Here is a 20,039-nt window from a genome sequence, read left to right as displayed (position 1 = left end):
TATTTACGTAATCTATATCTATATTTTCTTTTAAAAGAGATTTACAAAAGTAATTCCTTTTTATGGTATCCCTTGAAATCGTTGTTGGTCGGCGATAGTTTGATCACAAGTATTTCCGCTAATTTCATACATATGTATAGATATACTATATACTGACGAGTGATATGGATATCTATCTATAGATATATACTGTACTAGTGCCTGATTTGCGATTCAATAATAATTATTTATATTAATTTTTGTGTTGCTATACTTAATTGAAATAATTTTAGCTTTAACTATTACGTTAGTGATGTTACTTTTTTTTAGTACTGTTAAAATTGATAATATTATTACTTTTTCGTGGAATAAAAACAGAAAATATCAGACTCGGGACGGAAATACTGCATTACTCCAAATAATGCTAAAAAAGTAATAATAATAATAATATCTCTAAAAAAATCTCATTTCGAAAAAGCGTGGGCCATGCGTCATGAGCGTGAGTAGCAACGTAATTCTATTAAATTTTCATATTTAATGAAAACGTAGCATATATACTAGTATTAATCTACTTTTATTCATAGAGCCGTACTAGCACGGTTCTGTTACCTCTGTTGGATTTTTTATTAAGTAAACTTAGACATGCTATAGATATAATACAATGTTATGTATATAATATCTATAGAAACTGCATCTATCTACGTACCGCATGTCGTGGTTGAAGTGAACAACAAAAACAAGTGAAATTAATGAATTATGAAAGTACTCCACTGTATCCTGTAGGCACAAAGTGGTCAAAGTCCTTAGAAGTTAGAACCACTAACTTTTAAAACCATTACAACTTCTAAACACTGTAGTGGCAATAACGCAGCCTTTTTTCTAATTTTAATTTAAATAGCGCATTACAAATGCATATTGGGCTGTTCGTTTGCAGGCGTTTGTGAGTGTATACAAATCCCTATGCAATACTTTATTAATTTGGCTGTTGCATCCGTAGTGTAATGGCGCGTTTCCATATTCTATAATTAATTGATTACAGTATGAAGTACAGTACAACACGATCCGTAATGGATATACCGCAGTATAATGTGTTTTTGTCGAGAAAATAATAATCTAAAGTTACCTGATGAGCAATTCCAAACGCTAGCACACGCAAATGGTATACTTAGTTTCTTGAATTTCTTTTACAGATTACCGAGAATCACAAGTGCAACACGTGAGCTGTACACATAAAGTTATTATCTAGAACAAGACAACGGGAACACAAGTACAAGAGATGATGTTCGTTAAAAATTTATTATTTCGTTTTAGCGGCATAATATTCGCACGTGCATGGTCTAATAAGTGCTTCGAGAAAGAGCAGAGTAACGGCGTACAAGCAGAAGAGTCGGAAGATGAACATGTTTCTCCATCAATGGGATACTGCATATGGAACCATTAAATTTTTCCGAGAATGACGAAATACATACTAATGGAATGTTGACATTATGTATATGCTAAGCAAATGACATTTTTATATGCTGTACATGGAGTAGGATCTCGAACGATCCACGTTGCATCGATTATACATATATATTGTGGATTATTCTGCCGAGCTCATTTAGAGGGTTTTTACTTTGGCTTGCTGGATTGAACCATTTGGGAAGGCGCACAGCAGTTTTCTGCGTTGCTTCACTAAATGCCGTGAAATTATTAATTGGAATATGATCACTTTTGCTAAATAACGAAGAAAAGCCCGGTCTCCTAGTGCAATTTACAGAAAGAACTGCGAAACATCTGTATCAACACTTAAGAGCGATGTGAAGTATGTTCTACGGATCCCACTCAAATTTCTTTTAGTGATATATTTAATAAGCTATTCTCATCGTTCCGGATACTTGGGAATAGTCGTCATGCTCAACTGGCAACCATTTCTTTGATTTGACGTTTCCATTTTGCAAATGACTGTTGACTGTGCCTGGTCGTTCCGCTACATTCAGTCCCGCCGCGCGCGCGCTCCCCTGTACAGTGGTATAATCGCTAAAGGTCATTGGTGAGGGAAAAGAATGGAAATTTTTCAGCCACTGATTTTCCTCACTATCTGCATAAACTGGATGGATTGTGCATCCAGTAACAGACGCCATAAACCCAATACTGAAGCAGGTAAGAGACTGGGCAAAGTGTGTATAACAAATGTGCTGCAGCAGAGAAAAAAGTTTACGTAATTCAACCAGCGTTTCCCCCCAAGCCAATAAGCAGGATTCCCGCGATCTTGATATGCATCAGGGAGGACCACATCAGGGAGTCCAGTTAGCTATGTGTGCGGCGCACTAACTCGAATGGCATATAAGGCAAACTGCCGACAAACTCGTTGGCGTATACGATGTTACTATCGCTTCACCTAAATCATTTTCAGTGTTATGTATATTACACTTTTTTATATGGCACATTTGTTTTATCAATGGGAAGATGCCTAGCTATAGCTATATTGTTCATAACAACATGACCGTTTTTCAAAATTTATGTTGATATTTAGTCTTCAGCAATATCTGCAAGATGCAGAACATTTCAACGTTAAATAAATATTCATTTATTTACGACGTACTGTTGCTGGATGCCGTCTTGTCAACCATAACTTTATTTGTTATGATTCGTCAAGAATGTTGCAAAGTATACCAGTATAATTAGCAGATTTGTTTTATAAATGCTTCGTATCATTTTGCTCTATGAGGCGCTCAGTCAGTATTTCCAAAATTTCCCTCGGACATCTGTGTTAAATGTGCCATTTCCGGACGGAAATCTTACTCCATGTGATGTTGGCTTACTTGTTTTATGCTGCGCTGTTTCAACCTATTCGCTCTGGATGTATATTGCTGTGCATTTCCTGTCGCTGTATATGATACTATGTAATTGTATTACGATATTACGAACCTTTGACAAAAAGACTTTGTAATATGTAATTATACCGACACGCGTTACATACATATTCCTATATCCACAGAAAGCTCTGTACTCATCGTTAATTAACTGTCGTTGACGTTTACCTTTTATGAATAAGCCTGAGTATTAATTAAAATTATAACTGTGATATTCAAGTTAAACAATGAGACTTTCATAAAAACGATGAGAATTTTTTCACTTTTGCAGAAAACTTTCAACCTTTATACCGCCCATTGGAAAGAAATTCCTAGTACTGTATACGTAAAAAAAACGACGAAACTAACAAACCACGTATTTTTCGTCCTAAAATTTGTTTTAGTCAGAATGATGCAACTATTGCAATAATTCTTTATTTTTCAATTTTATTCTTTGTTAATCGAATCGATTTACTTAAAGCAAAGGTGTATAGGGTACACCGTGCTTCAGTAATGTCGCCGCGTTCGCACGTTTTATTAGTGCGATGGCTATTGCCTAATATAGAGAAGTTATAATAAATACTTAATTATAATAATAGTTATTATAATTTATGAAAACCAAAGAGCCAACAGAGCAACAACCCACAGGTTCCAAGAACAGTGCTTATTGTGCCTTCGATTACTTATGCATTGCATTGTCAGTCTACGCGGCACTTTTATAATCGATTTGCCCTTATTGCTTTCAAGGATTTTGTTATCTTTGGCTTTAAAACAAATAAGAATTTCGGACGATTAAATAACGTGCTGGTAAAGATGTGTGTGTTCGTGCTACAGCTCATGAAACTCTCCGGTTATGTCCCAGAAATTTGGAAAATATTGATAGTGGCTACCGGCGTTGCCTGCGTCCATGCATCACAGATGCGGACTGCAAAGGGCGCAAGAAAAAGGTATGTGTTCTGTAGTGCTCAGATTGTACAACGCATAAATGCAACCAAATAGTAAAATATAATTCTTTTTTAAACAACATCCTTCATGTGAGGATGGGTCTTCTAACAGTTGATTTGCAGTGCCTATGCGATGGAGACTGCGGCATGAGTTGTATAAAGCAAAGTAAGGGAACGTCACATCAAGCATACGTACATACTTAACATTGTTGCCCTTGATTTGTACACAATTCCCGCTGTGATTCGCATCTGGTGAAGATTTCCTGCCGAGTGACGCACTGGATAGAATTTAGTTACAGACATACTTCGCGGTTGGAGACAAATGAGCGTTGTCAGAAGAAATATTATTACGTATATAAACCGGTAGAATGGAATGAACAATTATATTGAATATATGGAATGTCGAGTACACAAGTCTAGTAAAAGGAATGTTTTACTTTAGCAAGCGTTAAATAAAAACGCGTGCCCAGTAACAATACTTGCTTTTACAATTTTTGACAGCTTAAAGTGCTTTCGGGCGACAGCGTGGAACAGTTTAATCTGCAGGGCTAAACTTACAATTTAGAAAAGAATAAGCGGCCAGACAGATTTTCCTTTAAGATTCTCCTATAATTTTCTAATATTTTTAGTGTAGAAAAGTGTTTTTTCTCCCAGTGTTGCGCACGCAAAACTAAATTTTAGCATTGTGCTCGCTGGAAAAGCGAACATGCCCTCACGTTTTGTATTTTCGAGTAAAACAGTTTGTTATTAAACGTTAGTTAAGGCCAAAATTCGAACAGTGTTCGAATTTTGGCCTTTAACTAACGTTTAGCTAACGTATTTTTTACAAACTGTTTTACTCGGGATTATTTGAATGTTTTCCAGTATAAGAAACCGCTAAATGGTGCTTTGGCATGGACTTCTTCAAATATCGTATTGATAATAATTGTAGGATCATGTATCGCGTAATCCGGGATTAAACGCTCTGCCAAACAAATATCCGTCAAAGTCGGACGGTTGTTCCACAACTTAAGCCGTCTAATCCATACACTCGCCTATAGTAAACTAAAGCATTTTTCTGGTAATGGATTTTGGTCAATACCCAGACATAATTTGCGCAACAACTGGCTGTACGTAGAGTTAGATTTTTGGTGCGTAAAAGGTGGAATCAGAAAAGCAGTTTCGATAGTACGAGTACATTGCATATATAGCTCAGTTAGCACAGCCGAAATTGCTCTTCCTTTTCCCGTGCCACACGATTTGGTTACGAGAGTACTATAATTAAATGCAATTTGTAGACACGAAATGCGCTCCGCTGGTTGATCCTTTAAATGGAAAAGTCCACACAACCGGCATCGAGGCATTCGGCGCCAAAGTTTTCTATACATGTCAACCTGATTTCAAATTAAAAGGACCAAGATCTCGCTCTTGCCAAGGAGATGCTACCTGGAGTGGTGATATGCCGATATGTCAACCAGACGGTACAAATTACCCGTACACTTAAATGTTCCGCTTCCGCTTACACTAACATTCAAAAAAAAAGTGTTGTTAATTATTTGCAGAATTTTCTGCTGCGTATCGTGTACAGCTATGATATACCGCACAGAACGATTCGTTTTTTTGCAGTGAAGTGCGAAGATCCACCGGAAGTCCCTCATGCACAGCACAATGCCGACTGGCGACACCATACTTATGATCTCGACACAATGATCCAGTACACGTGCGAAAGCGGCTATGCTATCGAAGGGTTCGCGCGCGCCAAATGCATATATTTCAACGGCACGGCCAAATGGTTCGGTCCTGATTTGCGCTGCGTCCGTAAGTTTCAGTGCCACTAGTGGTAACTGTAGCGGCTGCTGTTTCCACAGAAGTGCACATTGCGGGTCACTCCCTAGCGAATACAAACCGACGCCTTGTTACCGTATCGTCACATATGCATATTTAACTGTGGAGATTGTCACAAAAAATCTTTGTCTAAGTCTATCCCGTAGAGGAAATCCTCTCGAGTCAGCTCCTAATCCGGTGGCTTTACGGAGGATATTGATGACTATCGCATATATTTAGCGTCGACGACGTCATATTATTGTACTAAATGTTTCTGCCATTGTCACTCGTACCGAGTACGAAAATCTCCGGGGAAACCCACTGCACTTGTGTTCTGAAGCGGAAAACTGCAAAATAACATGTAGAATGCAGCATACAGAAAGTAGAAAGTATTTGCATAATTATCTGGATATGCAGCACGGGATTGTGGCCACCCGGCGGATATTGCCAACGGATATCGTGAAGGGGATCTATTCTATTATCCGCACCGGGTTAAGTTCCACTGCTATCCGGGATATAACCTTATTGGCAAGCCTATACGCCACTGTCAGGTGACAATGCTGCATATTGCATAGCTTATTTTTCTTGTTTGCCGCGCGCACTCTCGTAAATATTTAACTTTATCTTGGCTCACTATGCAGCGTAACGGGAAATGGGACGGTGAGAATCCACTTTGTAAAGGTAGGAAGATTGTCCATCCCAGCAAGAGTTGTGCCGTTTATATTCTATTCTATGTGTGCTTGTCAAAAATGGAGCACTTGTATGCATATATTATTAACTTGAGCGTGTACTGTGTACATGTTCCCCGTAGCTGTGGAGTGTGCACGACCAGCCGACCCATATAATGGATTTGCCATTATCACCTCTTTGAAATACGAGTCAACAGTGATCTACACATGCAAACCGGGATATCAGCTGGTCAAAAGTGAGGAAAGACGATGTCTAGCTAATCAGACTTGGAGTGGACCAGAGCCTAAATGCGAAGGTGATTTTTAAAAAAAAGTTTTCCGCGATTGAGTGTAACACTTGCTTTTAATTAAAATGGTTGTGTACGTCGTATGCTGCTTGAAAAGATCAGACTTTTCTCTAGTGTGACTGTGACCGCCAGTAACATTATTATTCTTCAAAAGGTCACTTCATTAAATACTGTGCAACGTAAGAACAGCACGTCAGAAATTTTAGCCATCGCGTGTTGCTTCTTTAGTCACAGCGCACAGTGGCCTTGCAATTGAATTTTATAATATACTGTACTAAAGGAGGACTAGCTAATTTATAGCACGAACCCGATTTGTAAATCACCTATTGATAGTGAACCGTATGTATCGTATGTACGGTTCACTATTTCTCACGCTGGTTTTTTTTATTTTTACAGTGATTAACTGCGGTCCACCTCCGCCCATTAATAACGGAGGTTATAACGGATCTTCAACAACATACAACTCAGTAATATTTTATTTCTGCAATAAGGGCATGAAATTCGGCGGGACAGCCAACTCTGCCAAGTGCCAAGCTGACGGAAAATGGTCGCATGCGCCACCAAAATGCTACGGTAAACTAACATGACATCGTTACGAGTACGTAGCAGTAATTTTAATTTTACGAGCAAACACTCTACTGCGGTCATTAATACGAATCACAGTGTGTTGATGTTCTAGCTTCCTGCATCATTCCGTATATTGAAAACGGTAACGCCAATGGGTCTCCAGGGGAATATATTAGTCACGGAGACGTACTAAATGTGTCCTGCCTGTCGAAATATGAGCTGGCCTACAGCACAATCTCTCCCAAGTGTTTCAACGGCAGCCTGCTGCATATTCCCACTTGTCAGCCGGCAAGCTGTAAAACACCTCCACCGAGTCCTCGTCAAGGCTTCGTCATTGCTCCCAAAACAGATCATGGCATGAAGGCGCGTTTTGCCTGTAACAAAGGCTACCGGATTGTTGGCGGAGATACAGTTATGTGTGATTATGGAAACTGGACAGGAGAAGCGCCGATCTGTCAAGAAGGTAATTTTAATTCATAGGTGGTGAGACAGTCGTACCGCGTCAGGTGTATAAGTTGCGCTTATATCGATCCGAAACAAAATGTGTACTCTACGAGAAATGAGCATGAATGTGGTACGATATTAAATCAACGTTAATAACTTTGTTTCGCACCGCGGGTTATGGCACTATATATAGTAAAGTAACTTTTTCTCGAGTATTACTGCAATGATTCAATTGCCACGGCACCACAAATGTTCGAATTATACAATGTGGCTTGTTACAGTATATTATATATATAACAGAGTTTGATAATATTGAATAACGCAGTGATTCTGGTGATGACAGTGTACTGTCCATGGCCTGGAAAATTAGGCAACGGTACCGTTTATCTGGTTGGAGCAATGGGATCCTATGAATATTACAGCTACATCAAAACAGTCGTGCAAGACCGGCAGATACGCTATGAATGTAGCAAGGGCTATTTTCTACACGGGGGTCCGGCTGGTGCGACTTGTATTGATGGTAGCTGGAGTCCGCGGGAAATGCCGAAATGTTATCCAGGTAAGCGAACACAAAGTACCACAAACAGTTCTTGTACCGTCCATTTCCTTATTCATTTGCCCAATACGTACTCTATGCACGGACCAAGTGCATGTGGTAAGATACTGCTATCACACCAACCAGAGTACTTTACCTCTGTGACCTTTCCCAATTTATCGGCTACCTGTGGACTGAAAAGCATGCCCTTTTCCATCTGCTGAATGTTATCCGTTTTGTTTAACGTCCGTTTTGCTAACCGCACTGTAGGATTACATCCTCCACAGTCCTTATTTGGCCCCCGCGTGAAACGTACCGTGCCGAAAGGTACATACACCGTGGTTCACCGTTTATTCATTAATTTTTCCTTTAACACCGCATCATTGTTTCTTTTCCTCTCCTTTAAAGGAGTCCAACCGATGTGGCGCAATTTTCTTGTAGCACCTTGCAGCGGTCTGATCTCGGAGAATTTTGAGCAAAGTAACCTGCTACGCGACCCGGACGATGCGGCTCATTTCACCGCTGTCGTTCGATGTCGCGCTGGATTCACACCTAATGTCCCCAACGGAGCCGCTGATTGCCGAAATGGCACGTGGAAACCACGTAAACCCGACTGCGTGCCACGTAGGTTACTTAACTAGTTCAGCATTCCAGTATAATTGTTGCTGAATACCGGTAGTGTTTGTATGGAAATCAGCTAGACAATGATTTAACGGAATAGCATCTGTTAGAAAAATAACGAATTAATGATTATTTACAAGTGCCTGCGCTGTGGCGAATTAAAATAATATGCAGGAAGGTTGTGCACGATAAGAACGGATGCAACCATTCGTAATACGTATTTGCCGGCAAATGTACGTTTACCGGCTTTACGTACGGAGAAAGCATAAGGGGGCATCCATAAATTACGTACGCAGAAAACCACGGTTTTTTCACCCCTCCCTCCCCCTTCGTAGCGGTCCGTCACGTTTGCTTGACCCCTCCCCCCTGGTCCGCTCAATCGTAACACATGGAGCTGCCCACCACCTCCCCCCTGGGTTCGCCGGGGCCGTCACAGCTTGTCACGTTTTTTGGACCCGTCCCTCCCTGGTTCGCTGCGTACGTAATTTATGGATCCCCCCTAACGGAAAAATTTTGAAAAGGCAGTACGTAGCTTAATAATAACCCTATACCATATTAGAATTTAATTTACAAAAATTGCTACAGTTACTTGTAGAGTTCCGGAAACCATGAACGGCCAGTTCGTGCTTCTGCCTGGAAACCAGACGGTTGCCGCATGGACGGAGCTGGTCGACAGTGCTGTCATAGATTTCTCATGCATAGCAGGATACAAGATCACTGGTCCAGAACAACTCCATTGCTCAGCGGGCCAGTTTGTTCCACCAACTATTCCTGAATGCATTCCGGCATCCTGTCATCTCAGTGATATTGCTCATGGCTCATACAATGGCGGCTATCGGAGCGGGCTGCAAGTGTCGCACAACAGTATTATTGGCTTCCATTGTGCCGATGGATATCGCAAATCACCCACCACCGTCGTGCGCTGCGATCTGGGAAGGCTAACGCCCAGAGCACCGGAATGTATTGGTCAGTACCAAGAGGTGGCAGTTCCAGCAGCACTGGTAGAAAATGCGGAATGCGAAGCCGATGGAAACAAATACCGAAGCGGCAGCGAACTGGAAATCCCCTGTTATCCCAAAGGTCACTCGCTTCATAACGTCACGCACCAACATAAAATCATCAAGTGCTTAGATGGATTATGGGTCGAACGAAAAAGCTTATGTGATGAAAAAAACGAAAAAAACATCACCCGCGATCCGGCAGGTTGTGCTATTCCCGATAGTATTCCGCATATGTACGCATACAACGGAAACCAGCGTATCAATCTCGGAAAGGTGAATGCCGTGTTTCCCCGCGTTTTTGATGAGAAGACAGAACTGCTGTTTCATTGTGAGCATTTGGGAATTTTCCGGTTGTCGGGTCCGCCGCGAACGTCCTGCATGGACGGGACGTGGAATAATGGAATTCCCCAGTGCGAGAGTTTAATTACCAAAGAGCCGCAACTTCATGCAACACCGGCTATACTGTACAGAAAGACAGCTGGGATAATTGGCATAAGCAAAAATGGCGAACTTATTGTTTATCCGAGTACGGATGTCCAGTTCGACTGCTTATGGAAACGGACTGATGGAACGCCGAGCTGGATGGTTTCGCATCAATTCCGAATTTATCCTAAAGGTAGTAATTAATAATATATAACCGATATATTATTAATATACTCCGATATATTATTATTTATTTCCTCTCTAAATTTAGGTTCAATACAAACTTACCATTAGACCAATAATAATTGGGGTAACGTATTTTAAATATGTATATTCAAAAGAAGCCACTTTCCGTTTGTGAATTAAACCAGTTTAGTAAGTTTATGTAGAAATACTATTTTTGTTAACAAAATTTGGTACACATAGTAATATTTATCAATAAACGCAATCTTGTATAAAGGGTGGGCCACCGGCCCGGAAGACGACCGCGACAAACAGTACAGGCTGTCCATCTACCACGCCGCCAAAGATGATTCCGGCATCTTCACCTGCATGACGCCGAAAGGGAACTCCAACAGCATCTCCATCAAGGTGCAGGTGGTGGAGTGCCCGCTGATAGTTCCATTTGTGTACAAACTGGTGGCTAATACTTCATCGACACGAATGGGAACCCATGCCAGTTTTAACTGCTCCCGAGGTTACCGCCTGGACGGCCCCTCGCATCTCGAGTGCCTCCCAACCGGCAACTGGTCCAACAGGATACCGACCTGTATACCGATTATGTGTCCGATGATCACAACAACCGACCAAAAGTTAAGAATTTACAGCACATCAAATGACATCCATAGTCTGGCTGAATTCGCTTGCCCACCCGGCTACCGACTGCTAGGCTCTAGTGCAGCCAAGTGCAACGAAAACGGGAAATGGACTAATGATTCGCCCACATGTGAAGGTGATCTAGTAAATTAAATTCCTGACTGCAAACCAAACCAACCTTCAAACAGTACAATCACATAATTATTATTTCTAAATAAAATTATTATATATGGTCAGTAAACTCAGTAAGTGGTTGCTTAAATATTTAGACAACGGGTGTATAATATACGTTGTATAACGTTATAATACTAGGCGCACATGGATAAACGTTCCAGTGTGATGTTACAATAACTGAAGAAAAAGAACTCGCATAGTTTTAAGGTATTCTGTCTACTGTTTCTAGCTTAACTAGGGTAATACATACAAGGTGCAGCATCAGTGCTATATAGACTGTGTGTTCAGTTTCTTACGGTTGCTTTCGGCTGGTGGTGTGCAGTTTCACAGCTAATTGTTTTTTTCCAGAAATTTTATGCCCTGATCCACCAGCTCCAGAACACGGATCAGTGATAAAAGAAAACCGGCGATACGCGGTGGGAAACGTTATAGAATACTCATGCGATTCCGGTTATGCTCTATTGGGCACCCACATCGCGGTGTGCACCGACAGCGGACACTGGTCAGTCGAACCACAGTGCACACCGAGCTGCAATTATCCTGGTCACCTTTCTAATGGCCGGATATCCGCTCCATGGATTCTGAAATTCCACTATAACATTGGAGAGCAAATTGGTTTTGAATGCAGCACCCAGTTTGTATTGAATGGCAATCAGAACATAACATGCCTTAGCGATGGTCGATGGTCTAGCGAAATGCCCGTCTGTCTGCAAAAAAGCCAGTAGAATGCTAACGATGTAAACTTCTATCGTATCCTGTACGTAAATGTGCCGAACGTTAAAAGTTAAAGTGCTGCGTAAAATAAGACGAGTTCTATTGAAATACTTTGAACCTATTTCTACCGTATGCAAGGCTTGGAAGCATTTTTGGTACAAGTACTCTTGCACGTGTTATTTTATTAATAAATGCACAATCAAAATTATTAATTTAATTGGCCTGTATTATGGACTGAGTAAGTAATGTCTAAACAAACACCAGTCTAAACAAAATGATGTGAACAAGTGAATTATGTTGTTTACAATTAGGTTAACAATATCTTTCAATGCAAATATCTGAATCAAAAGTGCAATTTTGTTAACGCGTGCATGATACCGTTGTAAGACTAAAAGACTGTAAAATTAACTACATAAATACGTAATAACGTAATACGTAATATCTAACTTAATAAATACGTAATATCTAACTTAATTATTGCATAATGCCGAAGCGTTAGACAGACACATTCCGCATGCGTTCGTTCAAATAGGTATTGATATTTGACACATCATGCACAATATCTAGGGAAGGGGAAAATAGCTATCAGAATTGGACACCAAATTAAAGTGAACAACTATGAAACCTTAACTTTTTTATCTGTGGACCAAATCTGTAATCTTTTCATCCCAAATCCGAATACACTTTACTATAGGCATGGTACACACTACGGATTGCCACGGAGTTTGATCGTATCGTAGTGTTATCGCTTATCCGGCAACGCATTTTTTTCCATCGAAACATCGTACAAAGAAAGTAACACGCTACATACTCGTAATACGTCATAATTATTACTGCTGACCATGAAATTTCGACGACGTGACCAAAACAAGAACAATAGCGAAACCTGGAATGTTGAGAACCATGCGGAATTAGAAATTCGCATGCAATTTGTTATCTATCTGTGCAAAATGTATAAATAAAAGTTCAATAAACTAAATTCTAAAATAAAGACAGTAATTATTATTTCGAGATTACAAGGTTGCAAAAATTAATGAGACCCGCTCCTGGGTCTGTCGCTTTTACACCCCCCTTGGGTGGATCAGCAAAAGTAATACGTACGGACTAAATTAATATTGTGTTAAAACTACTGTACTTTTGTACGGGAATGAGTTTTGCAAAGCCTTTGTTTGCACCGAGCGCGAAGCGCGAGGTGCTGCAATTAACTGATCGTCAAGTGATGCACGCTCCATAGCAGAGCATACATTTCCACAGCAGAGCCAAAAACCAAAAAAAGCGTACGTAACACTTTTCCAATTTCACAATCCAATACCATTTTCCAGTGGCATTGGCGAAGTTAACCAGAGAAGAATTGTTCTTTATCTTTAACAAAATGCTCCAACCAAACAGTTGGCTGGTGCCAAGAAGTTGGTAGCCGTCTCTGTAGCTCTCTGAATTTCAGTACATGTAATATTGTACTTTGGTTTTTAATTTTTCCGCATACTTACTATGTGGAATTTTGACACAGATCACTCTGTGAAATCTGTGTTTAGTTTTTGACGGATTTGTTCATAAAATGACAGCGGAATAAAAATAAGTATATATCTATTATTATATATCTGAATAAAATAAAAAGTTCGAAAAACATATCTGCTGTTTGCAATTCACCTATTCAGCTTTCAACATTTGTCGGTGAGTATCACTCCCGCTCGGTGCAATGATGTGGTTATCAACCACCACTAGTACTAGTTTCTCCTAACATTGACAGAGGATACCAGTACTTGTTGAGCGATAAAAGCCATTAATCACGAAGTACATCTAAAAGTTTGGAAGTGATCGAACTCTTAACGATTTTATTTGATTTGGAACCCCAAAAACTAACGATCACACTGCTGTGGTCTGTGATTTCATTAAAAATTACGCCAGCGTAAGAGAATGTATTCGGTATTTGAGCCGTTTGCACGATTTTCGCGACTCCGCAAGATCGAACTGCTTCTGTATCTGGCAGTATGGACCAGCGCCGTGGCGTACGCTGCATACAATTTCTTCCTGTTCTGCCAGAATTATCGCAATTATTTGCAACACGCATCCCATTTGTACCGCAGCTGGCTCTACCAGACCTCGGTGCAAGACCGTGGTGACTTTGAGTGGGGATACTGGAAGAGCAGCAATTATCTGTGTGTCCCGTTGCTCATTCTACGCACGCTGCTGTACAGATTCTGCGCAGTGCCCTCGCACCTGCTCCTCTTGTTCGATCTCACTGCGTGCACCATAACCATTGGTCTCCACGGGACGCTCTTCCAGATTGGTTTGTCGGGGTTGTTCTTCTTCGTTGCACTGGCCAATCAGCCGTTTCTCGTGTGGATCCTGGCCATCGCCATCTGCTTCCTCCGCTACGTCTATCCAGGCCACGACGTGTTGTCGTCCATGGACATCTACGACCATTACCGTGTGGAGTGCTCCACGTGCTATCTCGTGGTGCGATGCATCTCCTTCGCCTATGACTATTCCAGTAACATCGAGCGCATGGAAGGACAACCGCTGCGGAAAACGCTGTTCCAGTTTCTGCGTTATGCTTTCTTCCTGCCGCTGATGTGGGTCGGACCAATCGTGCCGTTCTATGAGTTCAGCGAGAAGGCGGAAAATCCCAAACGAATTCCCCGAAACGAGTTCCTGCTGTTTGTTCACCGTATCGTCACGTCGGCCATTTTATTTGAATTAATGTCTCATTTCCTCTATCCGTTTAGCGTGCGTTATTTAATCGGGCGCCTTCACGGAACAATGAGTCGCTGGGCCTTGGCGGGTATTTGTTATGCCCTGGGGCAGTTTTTCCAACTGAAGTACATGGCGTTGTTTGGTCTGTTTAGTTTCTTCTCGAAACTGAATGGCGTGGATTCGGTGCAGTTTCCGATCTGCGTCACCTGGACACACCGTTATTCATTGATGTGGAAATATTTCGATCACGGACTGTACGTGTTTTTACGGCAGTACATTTATCTTCCCTTTGCAAAGCGCCGCCTGGGAAAGCTGGTCAGTTCGTTGGGTTGCTACATGTTTGTTCTGTTCTGGCATGGAGTGACACTGCACATGTTCTGCTGGGTGGGACTCAACTGGATTGCTTTATATTTGGAAACCACCCTGTATGAAAAAGTGAATCACTTTCGATTGCGCGCGCTGCTCAATGCCCCCATATTTGCCATATCAGTCGTTTCCAATATGTTCTTTCTGGGGGAAAGTTATGACTTCGGCTATGAAGTGCTCACTCGGTTGCTGGTGTTTAATCATCCGTTAAGCATTGCCGGCATACTGTTCGCGTTGTATTGTTGCTCGGCGATTGGTGATGTGTTCGAAGTGATGAAGTACCGGCGAAAAACATTTGCAGCTGAAGTTCCGGACCACACGGCGATAGAAGACGAACAAGGTGCCGGTGATACCGCTGTCAATGAAAAGAAACCCAAAAGACGTACTGATGAAATGCCAGCGAAATCCTAAAATGATTATCTTTGCTGCAGCCATTTGCTGTAACCTTGACAACAAACCTTGCCTTTCTCATTTTGTTTCCATTCTATAGCATAATCTCTGTGGCCACTGGCCAAGTATTCAAGTGGTCGGATTTGCCCAAAGTATTTTGTTGATTTTATATTTTGTAAAACATTTGCACCAGAAGTTTACAGGATATATGATTATGAGGTTTTTGCATTCAATAAATCACAGACTACAAATTTCGTAGTTATCACTTTTATTTTCGCGACAAACCATCTTTAGAGTGACTTTAAACCTTTCAAGTACAAATGCATCATGGCAGAAATATTCAATTTAATAAAAAAACCGAACTGGAAACGCAATTTCCTACGGGAAGACTTAACGAGCTGGTGGTGGTTTCTCCTCAAGTACGCGTTGTTTCGTCGTGATAAAATCTTCAAAAAGTGATACATCCAAGCCAAGTTGTTGAATCTATCAATAGGTAGGCACCCAATAACTGAACCATTCGGAAAAGTACCAGGTAATGCAGCTGAGCACCAATCACAGGTACACTTACGCGTGTCTCCATCTGCAAAAAGTCCAAAGCCAGCTGCAAGCGAATTTTATCATCATCACTGACACCAGTAGAATCCACAATAACCCGAGTCTTTCGCAGCTTTTTCAAACTTTCTTCCATTCTCTTTACAGCATCCAGCAAATCCAATGCCATACCGCCGTACTGTTTAGCAACATTCGCAATGACAGTCCGAGAACAATATTCTATTTGCGACGGTGTAATTCCTGATGATGGAATCAGTTTGTTCCCTAACAAATCGAAGGCAGCGTCCACATAGGGAGAATATATCGAAGGAGCCTGTTCAAATAAATACAAAACATCCATTTTTACAAACAACAAGCAAAAAAACAAGCTTCAACAGGTACTGCTCCATTCGTCAATGTTAAATCCTGACGTTACAAACAGAATAGTTTGGTCGCTTGTCATGACCACTATCAGTTCATAAATTAGCCACATCCAAACAAACCTACTTCTCGGTTCGTTTTTCTGTATATCCGAGGGATATCTTGTAGAGATTTAAGTATCTCCATCATATCCAGCACAACAGAAGAGGCCAGCTTGTCCAGGAAAAGGCGCTCCAGATTGCGAAATGCCGTCAGTGTGTCACCGAGGCTATCTACGATCAAACCAGAGACGTAAATATGTAAAACCAACATTACTTAAGTGCTGTTTTCACTACATCTGGACCAAAAGATGTAGGAAGGCAAAATAAATAAACCTGATGTTACGAAATGCGAGACCTCACAAGTCAGTATGCAAGGAAACCTACCTTGCATTGACCTTAATACAGCTGACCTATCTACAGGGAATTCCACAAGATATGGCGCAACCACAGAGTCCGGAAGCATTGGTACACGCTCGAGCAGAATCGTTAAATCACTCAAAATATCTGAGGTTACTGACGAAATGTCAGAGATAGCCACGGACTTTTCAAGCCATGATTGATAGCGTGCACAAAGCAGAAGTGTCAGTTTCCAAAAGCGATGAAGTAGTTCTGGAAGGCAGACCTCATTGTTCCAGCACTTTTGTATGGACTTCCACAAAACGATTGTAGCGTCTAGTTTAAAACCACTCTTTCCATCCGTTGTCGTGATATTATTTGACAAAACTTTTTCGACCGGCGCGCCAATTTCCAAAAATCTGACCTGATAATAAACAGGAAGCGACCATTTCTCCAAGAAGCTGATTGTCCCTGGATGTCTCCAAAATCTTTCGGCGAAATCTTTTTGGACCACAGAAAACAAACCAACAAAGCTGGACATAAACTGCTTGCTGGCTCGGTAGTTCTGATGAAACTGATCCGGAGAATCCGGCAGAAAATAGGCACTGGCTTCGACTGTTAGAAGATTTGCAACTGCCGTCCAGACTGACTGCATTGCGAAGTCAGCGTAATCCACGTAGATTAAAAAATAAAACTTTTCCTCAATGGCGGCAAATAATGAATTGAGCAGATCTTTCAATTCGCTATCCTGAGAACGCATTTCCAGCACCACCTAATTGAACACCCATGTCACCGGTTAAAGTTTAAACTATGAATTCTTACTTAACAAATATCCCTCTTGAAGAGAGGCCAACTGTACGAATATCGAAACAAACTCACAAGGAAAAATATGAATAATCAGAAACTGCAAAATTTCAAATGTCGTCTTACAAAAACTTTGGAGAATGCTCCGGGCACCACGTTTTACCACAAAAGTCTCCGCACACCACTGTTCGCATCACGTTTTGTCTCAGCCAACATTTTTATGACACCACCACGTACAAGACACTGAGAGCACCACCTTATAATTTTGCAGACATAAGAAATCGGTTGTAATACGACTAAATCTGATGTAAGCCATGTGGGTATTTTTGTCTGACTACGATACAGAAAGTAAGTAGTTAAAGAGCAAATATGGCTGCTTAATGGGAAGTCCGTCCCGGTAAAGCGGACCACGGTTAGCTATACGACTATCCAAAACCTGCAAGGAAACGGAATCGACTTTTCCCTTTTCGATCTAGCGTTTGCGCATGAGTTGGTCAATGGAACTGAACCGCAGCACAGTTTCTATTCTGGAGAAACCTTGAGAGAGTGGGTAGGTAATAACATTATTCGAAGCTAAGCGTATACAAAAACCGAGGGATTCGCTACCCATAACGGAAGCGGTGGCCCACAAGTGGCATTAAAAAAAGAGGAGCCAGACCGCGAGACGAAAGAGCATGTCTTTTTTCCCGCCCGAAATAACAGTTGGCTGATTTTTTCAAAATAGTGGCGTCCAGAGCCTCTGGTGGTATGCACTCTGTCGGTGGTTTTTTTAAAAATTTTAAAAAACATTAAAATGTGGTGTGCGGAGCATTCCGAGCCAAAACTTTTTTGCGTGCCCATTCGGCAAACCCAATCCAATGTTGACTGATAACAGTTTCATAACCTTATTGTTAGTTTAGCCACTAAATAGTATCATTTAAACGTACCGACGTTAGTGCAGGTTTAACCGATCCCTCCGCAACGACTTGGTAAGCAGTAGGTAGCCGGCCGATGTGCTGATAAATAATAGAGTAATCCTGAATTCTCTGAGCCACACCGGACTGCACGCCGCTCAGTAAATCTTCTCCCAGTATTTTTGCAAAAGACGCATCAGCAATGGTTAGACGCTCTCGTACCGAACTGTACCAAGAAGTGTGGGCGATGAGTTTTTCATCCTCGTAAATTCTGAGGAAAACATCCGAAAGACGGTACAGCATGGGCAGACGCTCTTGCGCCGATGTGCTGTCTGCCAGCTGGATATCTAGCTGGTGGATAATTTCCAAGCACTTCATGGCATAAGCCAAACACTGCAACTGCTTTCTCATTGACTGCACATCCAGGCGACGCTGTATTCTGCTTTCCAAAGTAGCTATATGGCCCTCAATATCCATAACAAATTTCTGCAATACTCAGACGATAATTCATGAGGTATTACGAAATTGATGCTACACAAAACCAGCGTTCCGGTCCATTTCTAACGGCACTGCATCTAGCATTAAATGTTACTCCCCTGCTCTCATAAGTACTAGAAATTATGCCACTTGCCTGAGCTTGGGAAAGATGAGTTTCCACAGGATATTTTATTTTTTCGACGTTTTTATCAATGCCAACCTACGGTTTTCAAGTAAGCTTCTAGCAAACAATTTTCTAGAAAGCATACAACGCGCAGTGAGACTGACCAGACTAGATGATAAGTGGACGAAATCAGCATATTCGCGATCAATCAGCTGCACCAAAGCGGACTGTAGTATTTTTCGATACGTCGCAAGATCGTCTTTAAGAACTTCGAGCGAAATTCCACGCTGTGTATGCGAACTAAGGAAGTTATCCACATCAAAGGAATCCTGAAAAAAACTTCATAATTATTGCAACACATCACTTCAGCAGCGCAATATTTCACCGGCAAGGGCCCGTTCTGTTTCATATACAGTACTTATGACTTATTAACCTCAAAAAAGGCATTGCGATCAAAACACAGCGAGGACAGACCGCCATGCGACACAAACAAGCGATCCAATGGATTAGATTTGAATCCGAAATGGGACTGAGATCTGTTTGATGCTAATTCGTCAGGCTCCGGCATTTTTATCCAAGGATTGATATATCGCACCCCGATAGAACAAATAACATTCGCTCGGAAACAGGATACAAATTTCCTTTGCAGAACCGATCACTTCAAGACAGTGGTTGTTATTAATTTTATAAGTAAAAGTTGTAAAACAGTACGAGTACAGTACATTATAAAAGCCTTCAGAGGCCAGACTGTAGCAGACTGTCTGTACTCGCGCACTCATGCAATTCAAAATGTTGTATTTTAAAAGTAAAAAAGCAACCCTTAACTGAACTGATTAACTCTTACCTGTGGAAGTACTGTACATATCTGTAATTTGTAAAGTAGAAGTACAGTACTCGTACTTAATGTAGTTTAAAGTTTAAACTTAATAAAAACTTTTGTTTTTCAATGAATCTTTTTACTGATCGTTTTGAGTGTTGCTATTGTTCTGGAAAAATTTGTTTGCATCTGAACGTGCAAATCGTGGCAGCCTGGCAGGGGGGAGGGTATTATGAACCTAGGTATGCTTGCTCGACCAATAATAAAAAACCTTTTTTGTGGCAGAACGGCTGGTTGGTCGCAAAATCTGCACTGGTAATGTACGAGCTTGTCTCCGCCCGGCTGTATCGGCGT

The 20,039-nt window shown here is 41.2% G+C and overlaps 3 protein-coding genes and 1 long non-coding RNA gene across 9 annotated transcripts; 2 read left to right on the top strand and 2 right to left on the bottom strand.

Moving 5' to 3' along the window:
* The first annotated feature begins 1,336 nt into the window (after positions 1-1,336).
* Positions 1,337-12,070, top strand: LOC129581143 (sushi, von Willebrand factor type A, EGF and pentraxin domain-containing protein 1-like). 5 transcript variants are annotated; one of them, XM_055472047.1, is made up of 16 exons: positions 1,337-2,121; positions 3,648-3,760; positions 3,881-3,923; positions 5,035-5,217; positions 5,363-5,554; positions 5,978-6,111; positions 6,202-6,241; positions 6,372-6,545; positions 6,933-7,109; positions 7,216-7,566; positions 7,891-8,106; positions 8,353-8,409; positions 8,491-8,706; positions 9,289-10,320; positions 10,588-11,079; positions 11,466-12,069. In XM_055472047.1, exons 1-16 carry the CDS (start codon positions 2,025-2,027, stop codon positions 11,840-11,842), a joined length of 3,894 nt encoding a protein of 1,297 aa, XP_055328022.1. In that variant the 5' UTR covers positions 1,337-2,024; the 3' UTR covers positions 11,843-12,069. The 5 variants fall into 5 exon arrangements, with proteins under 5 accessions (XP_055328022.1, XP_055328024.1, XP_055328021.1 ...); XM_055472046.1 differs by lacking the exon at positions 1,337-2,121 and adding an exon at positions 2,347-2,864 and having other exon boundaries at positions 11,466-12,070; XM_055472048.1 differs by lacking the exon at positions 1,337-2,121 and adding an exon at positions 2,347-2,628.
* On the bottom strand, positions 6,952-12,224 carry LOC129581144 (uncharacterized). Its single transcript, XR_008689450.1, has 3 exons — positions 10,676-12,224; positions 9,293-10,314; positions 6,952-7,555 (listed from the first exon to the last, which is right to left on the bottom strand). It is a non-coding gene; the product is annotated as an uncharacterized LOC129581144 (long non-coding RNA).
* A 1,337-nt stretch (positions 12,225-13,561) lies between these two features.
* Positions 13,562-15,622, top strand: LOC129581062 (protein-cysteine N-palmitoyltransferase HHAT-like). Its single transcript, XM_055471922.1, has one exon. The coding sequence runs from the start codon at positions 13,746-13,748 to the stop codon at positions 15,300-15,302; it is 1,557 nt and encodes a 518-aa protein (XP_055327897.1). The 5' UTR covers positions 13,562-13,745; the 3' UTR covers positions 15,303-15,622.
* Positions 15,533-19,866, bottom strand: LOC129581060 (conserved oligomeric Golgi complex subunit 2-like). 2 transcript variants are annotated; one of them, XM_055471920.1, is made up of 9 exons: positions 19,713-19,866; positions 19,302-19,526; positions 19,033-19,197; positions 18,899-18,964; positions 18,301-18,753; positions 16,619-17,342; positions 16,320-16,465; positions 15,850-16,146; positions 15,533-15,764 (listed from the first exon to the last, which is right to left on the bottom strand). In XM_055471920.1, the coding sequence occupies exons 2-9, from the start codon at positions 19,434-19,436 to the stop codon at positions 15,672-15,674; spliced, it is 2,079 nt and encodes a 692-aa protein (XP_055327895.1). In that variant the 5' UTR covers positions 19,437-19,526; positions 19,713-19,866; the 3' UTR covers positions 15,533-15,671. The 2 variants fall into 2 exon arrangements, with proteins under 2 accessions (XP_055327895.1, XP_055327896.1); XM_055471921.1 differs by lacking the exon at positions 19,302-19,526 and having other exon boundaries at positions 19,713-19,847.
* Between the last annotated feature and the right edge of the window lie 173 nt (positions 19,867-20,039).

The sequence above is a fragment of the Paramacrobiotus metropolitanus genome, unplaced genomic scaffold (assembly GCF_019649055.1).
Source record: "Paramacrobiotus metropolitanus isolate TYO unplaced genomic scaffold, Prichtersi_v1.0 Parri_scaffold0000005, whole genome shotgun sequence".
NCBI lineage: Eukaryota > Metazoa > Tardigrada > Eutardigrada > Parachela > Macrobiotidae > Paramacrobiotus > Paramacrobiotus metropolitanus.
Note: the sequence above shows the minus strand (reverse complement) of the source record. Positions and strands in the feature narration are given on the sequence as shown.

Coding starts and splice junctions, on each gene's coding strand:
- LOC129581143 (XM_055472046.1), top strand. CDS start 2,663: ATGCTTCGTATCATTTTGCTCTATGAGGCGCTCAGTCAGTATTTCCAA. Junction 6,242..6,371: donor TGAGAATCCACTTTGTAAAG/GTAGGAAGATTG, acceptor TGTTCCCCGTAG/CTGTGGAGTGTGCACGACCA. Junction 10,321..10,587: donor ATTCCGAATTTATCCTAAAG/GTAGTAATTAAT, acceptor TCTTGTATAAAG/GGTGGGCCACCGGCCCGGAA.
- LOC129581062 (XM_055471922.1), top strand. CDS start 13,746: ATGTATTCGGTATTTGAGCCGTTTGCACGATTTTCGCGACTCCGCAAG.
- LOC129581060 (XM_055471920.1), bottom strand. CDS start 19,436: ATGCCGGAGCCTGACGAATTAGCATCAAACAGATCTCAGTCCCATTTC. Junction 18,754..18,898: donor CTCATCTTTCCCAAGCTCAG/GCAAGTGGCATA, acceptor TGAGTATTGCAG/AAATTTGTTATGGATATTGA. Junction 15,765..15,849: donor TTTTGCAGATGGAGACACGC/GTAAGTGTACCT, acceptor ACCTATTGATAG/ATTCAACAACTTGGCTTGGA.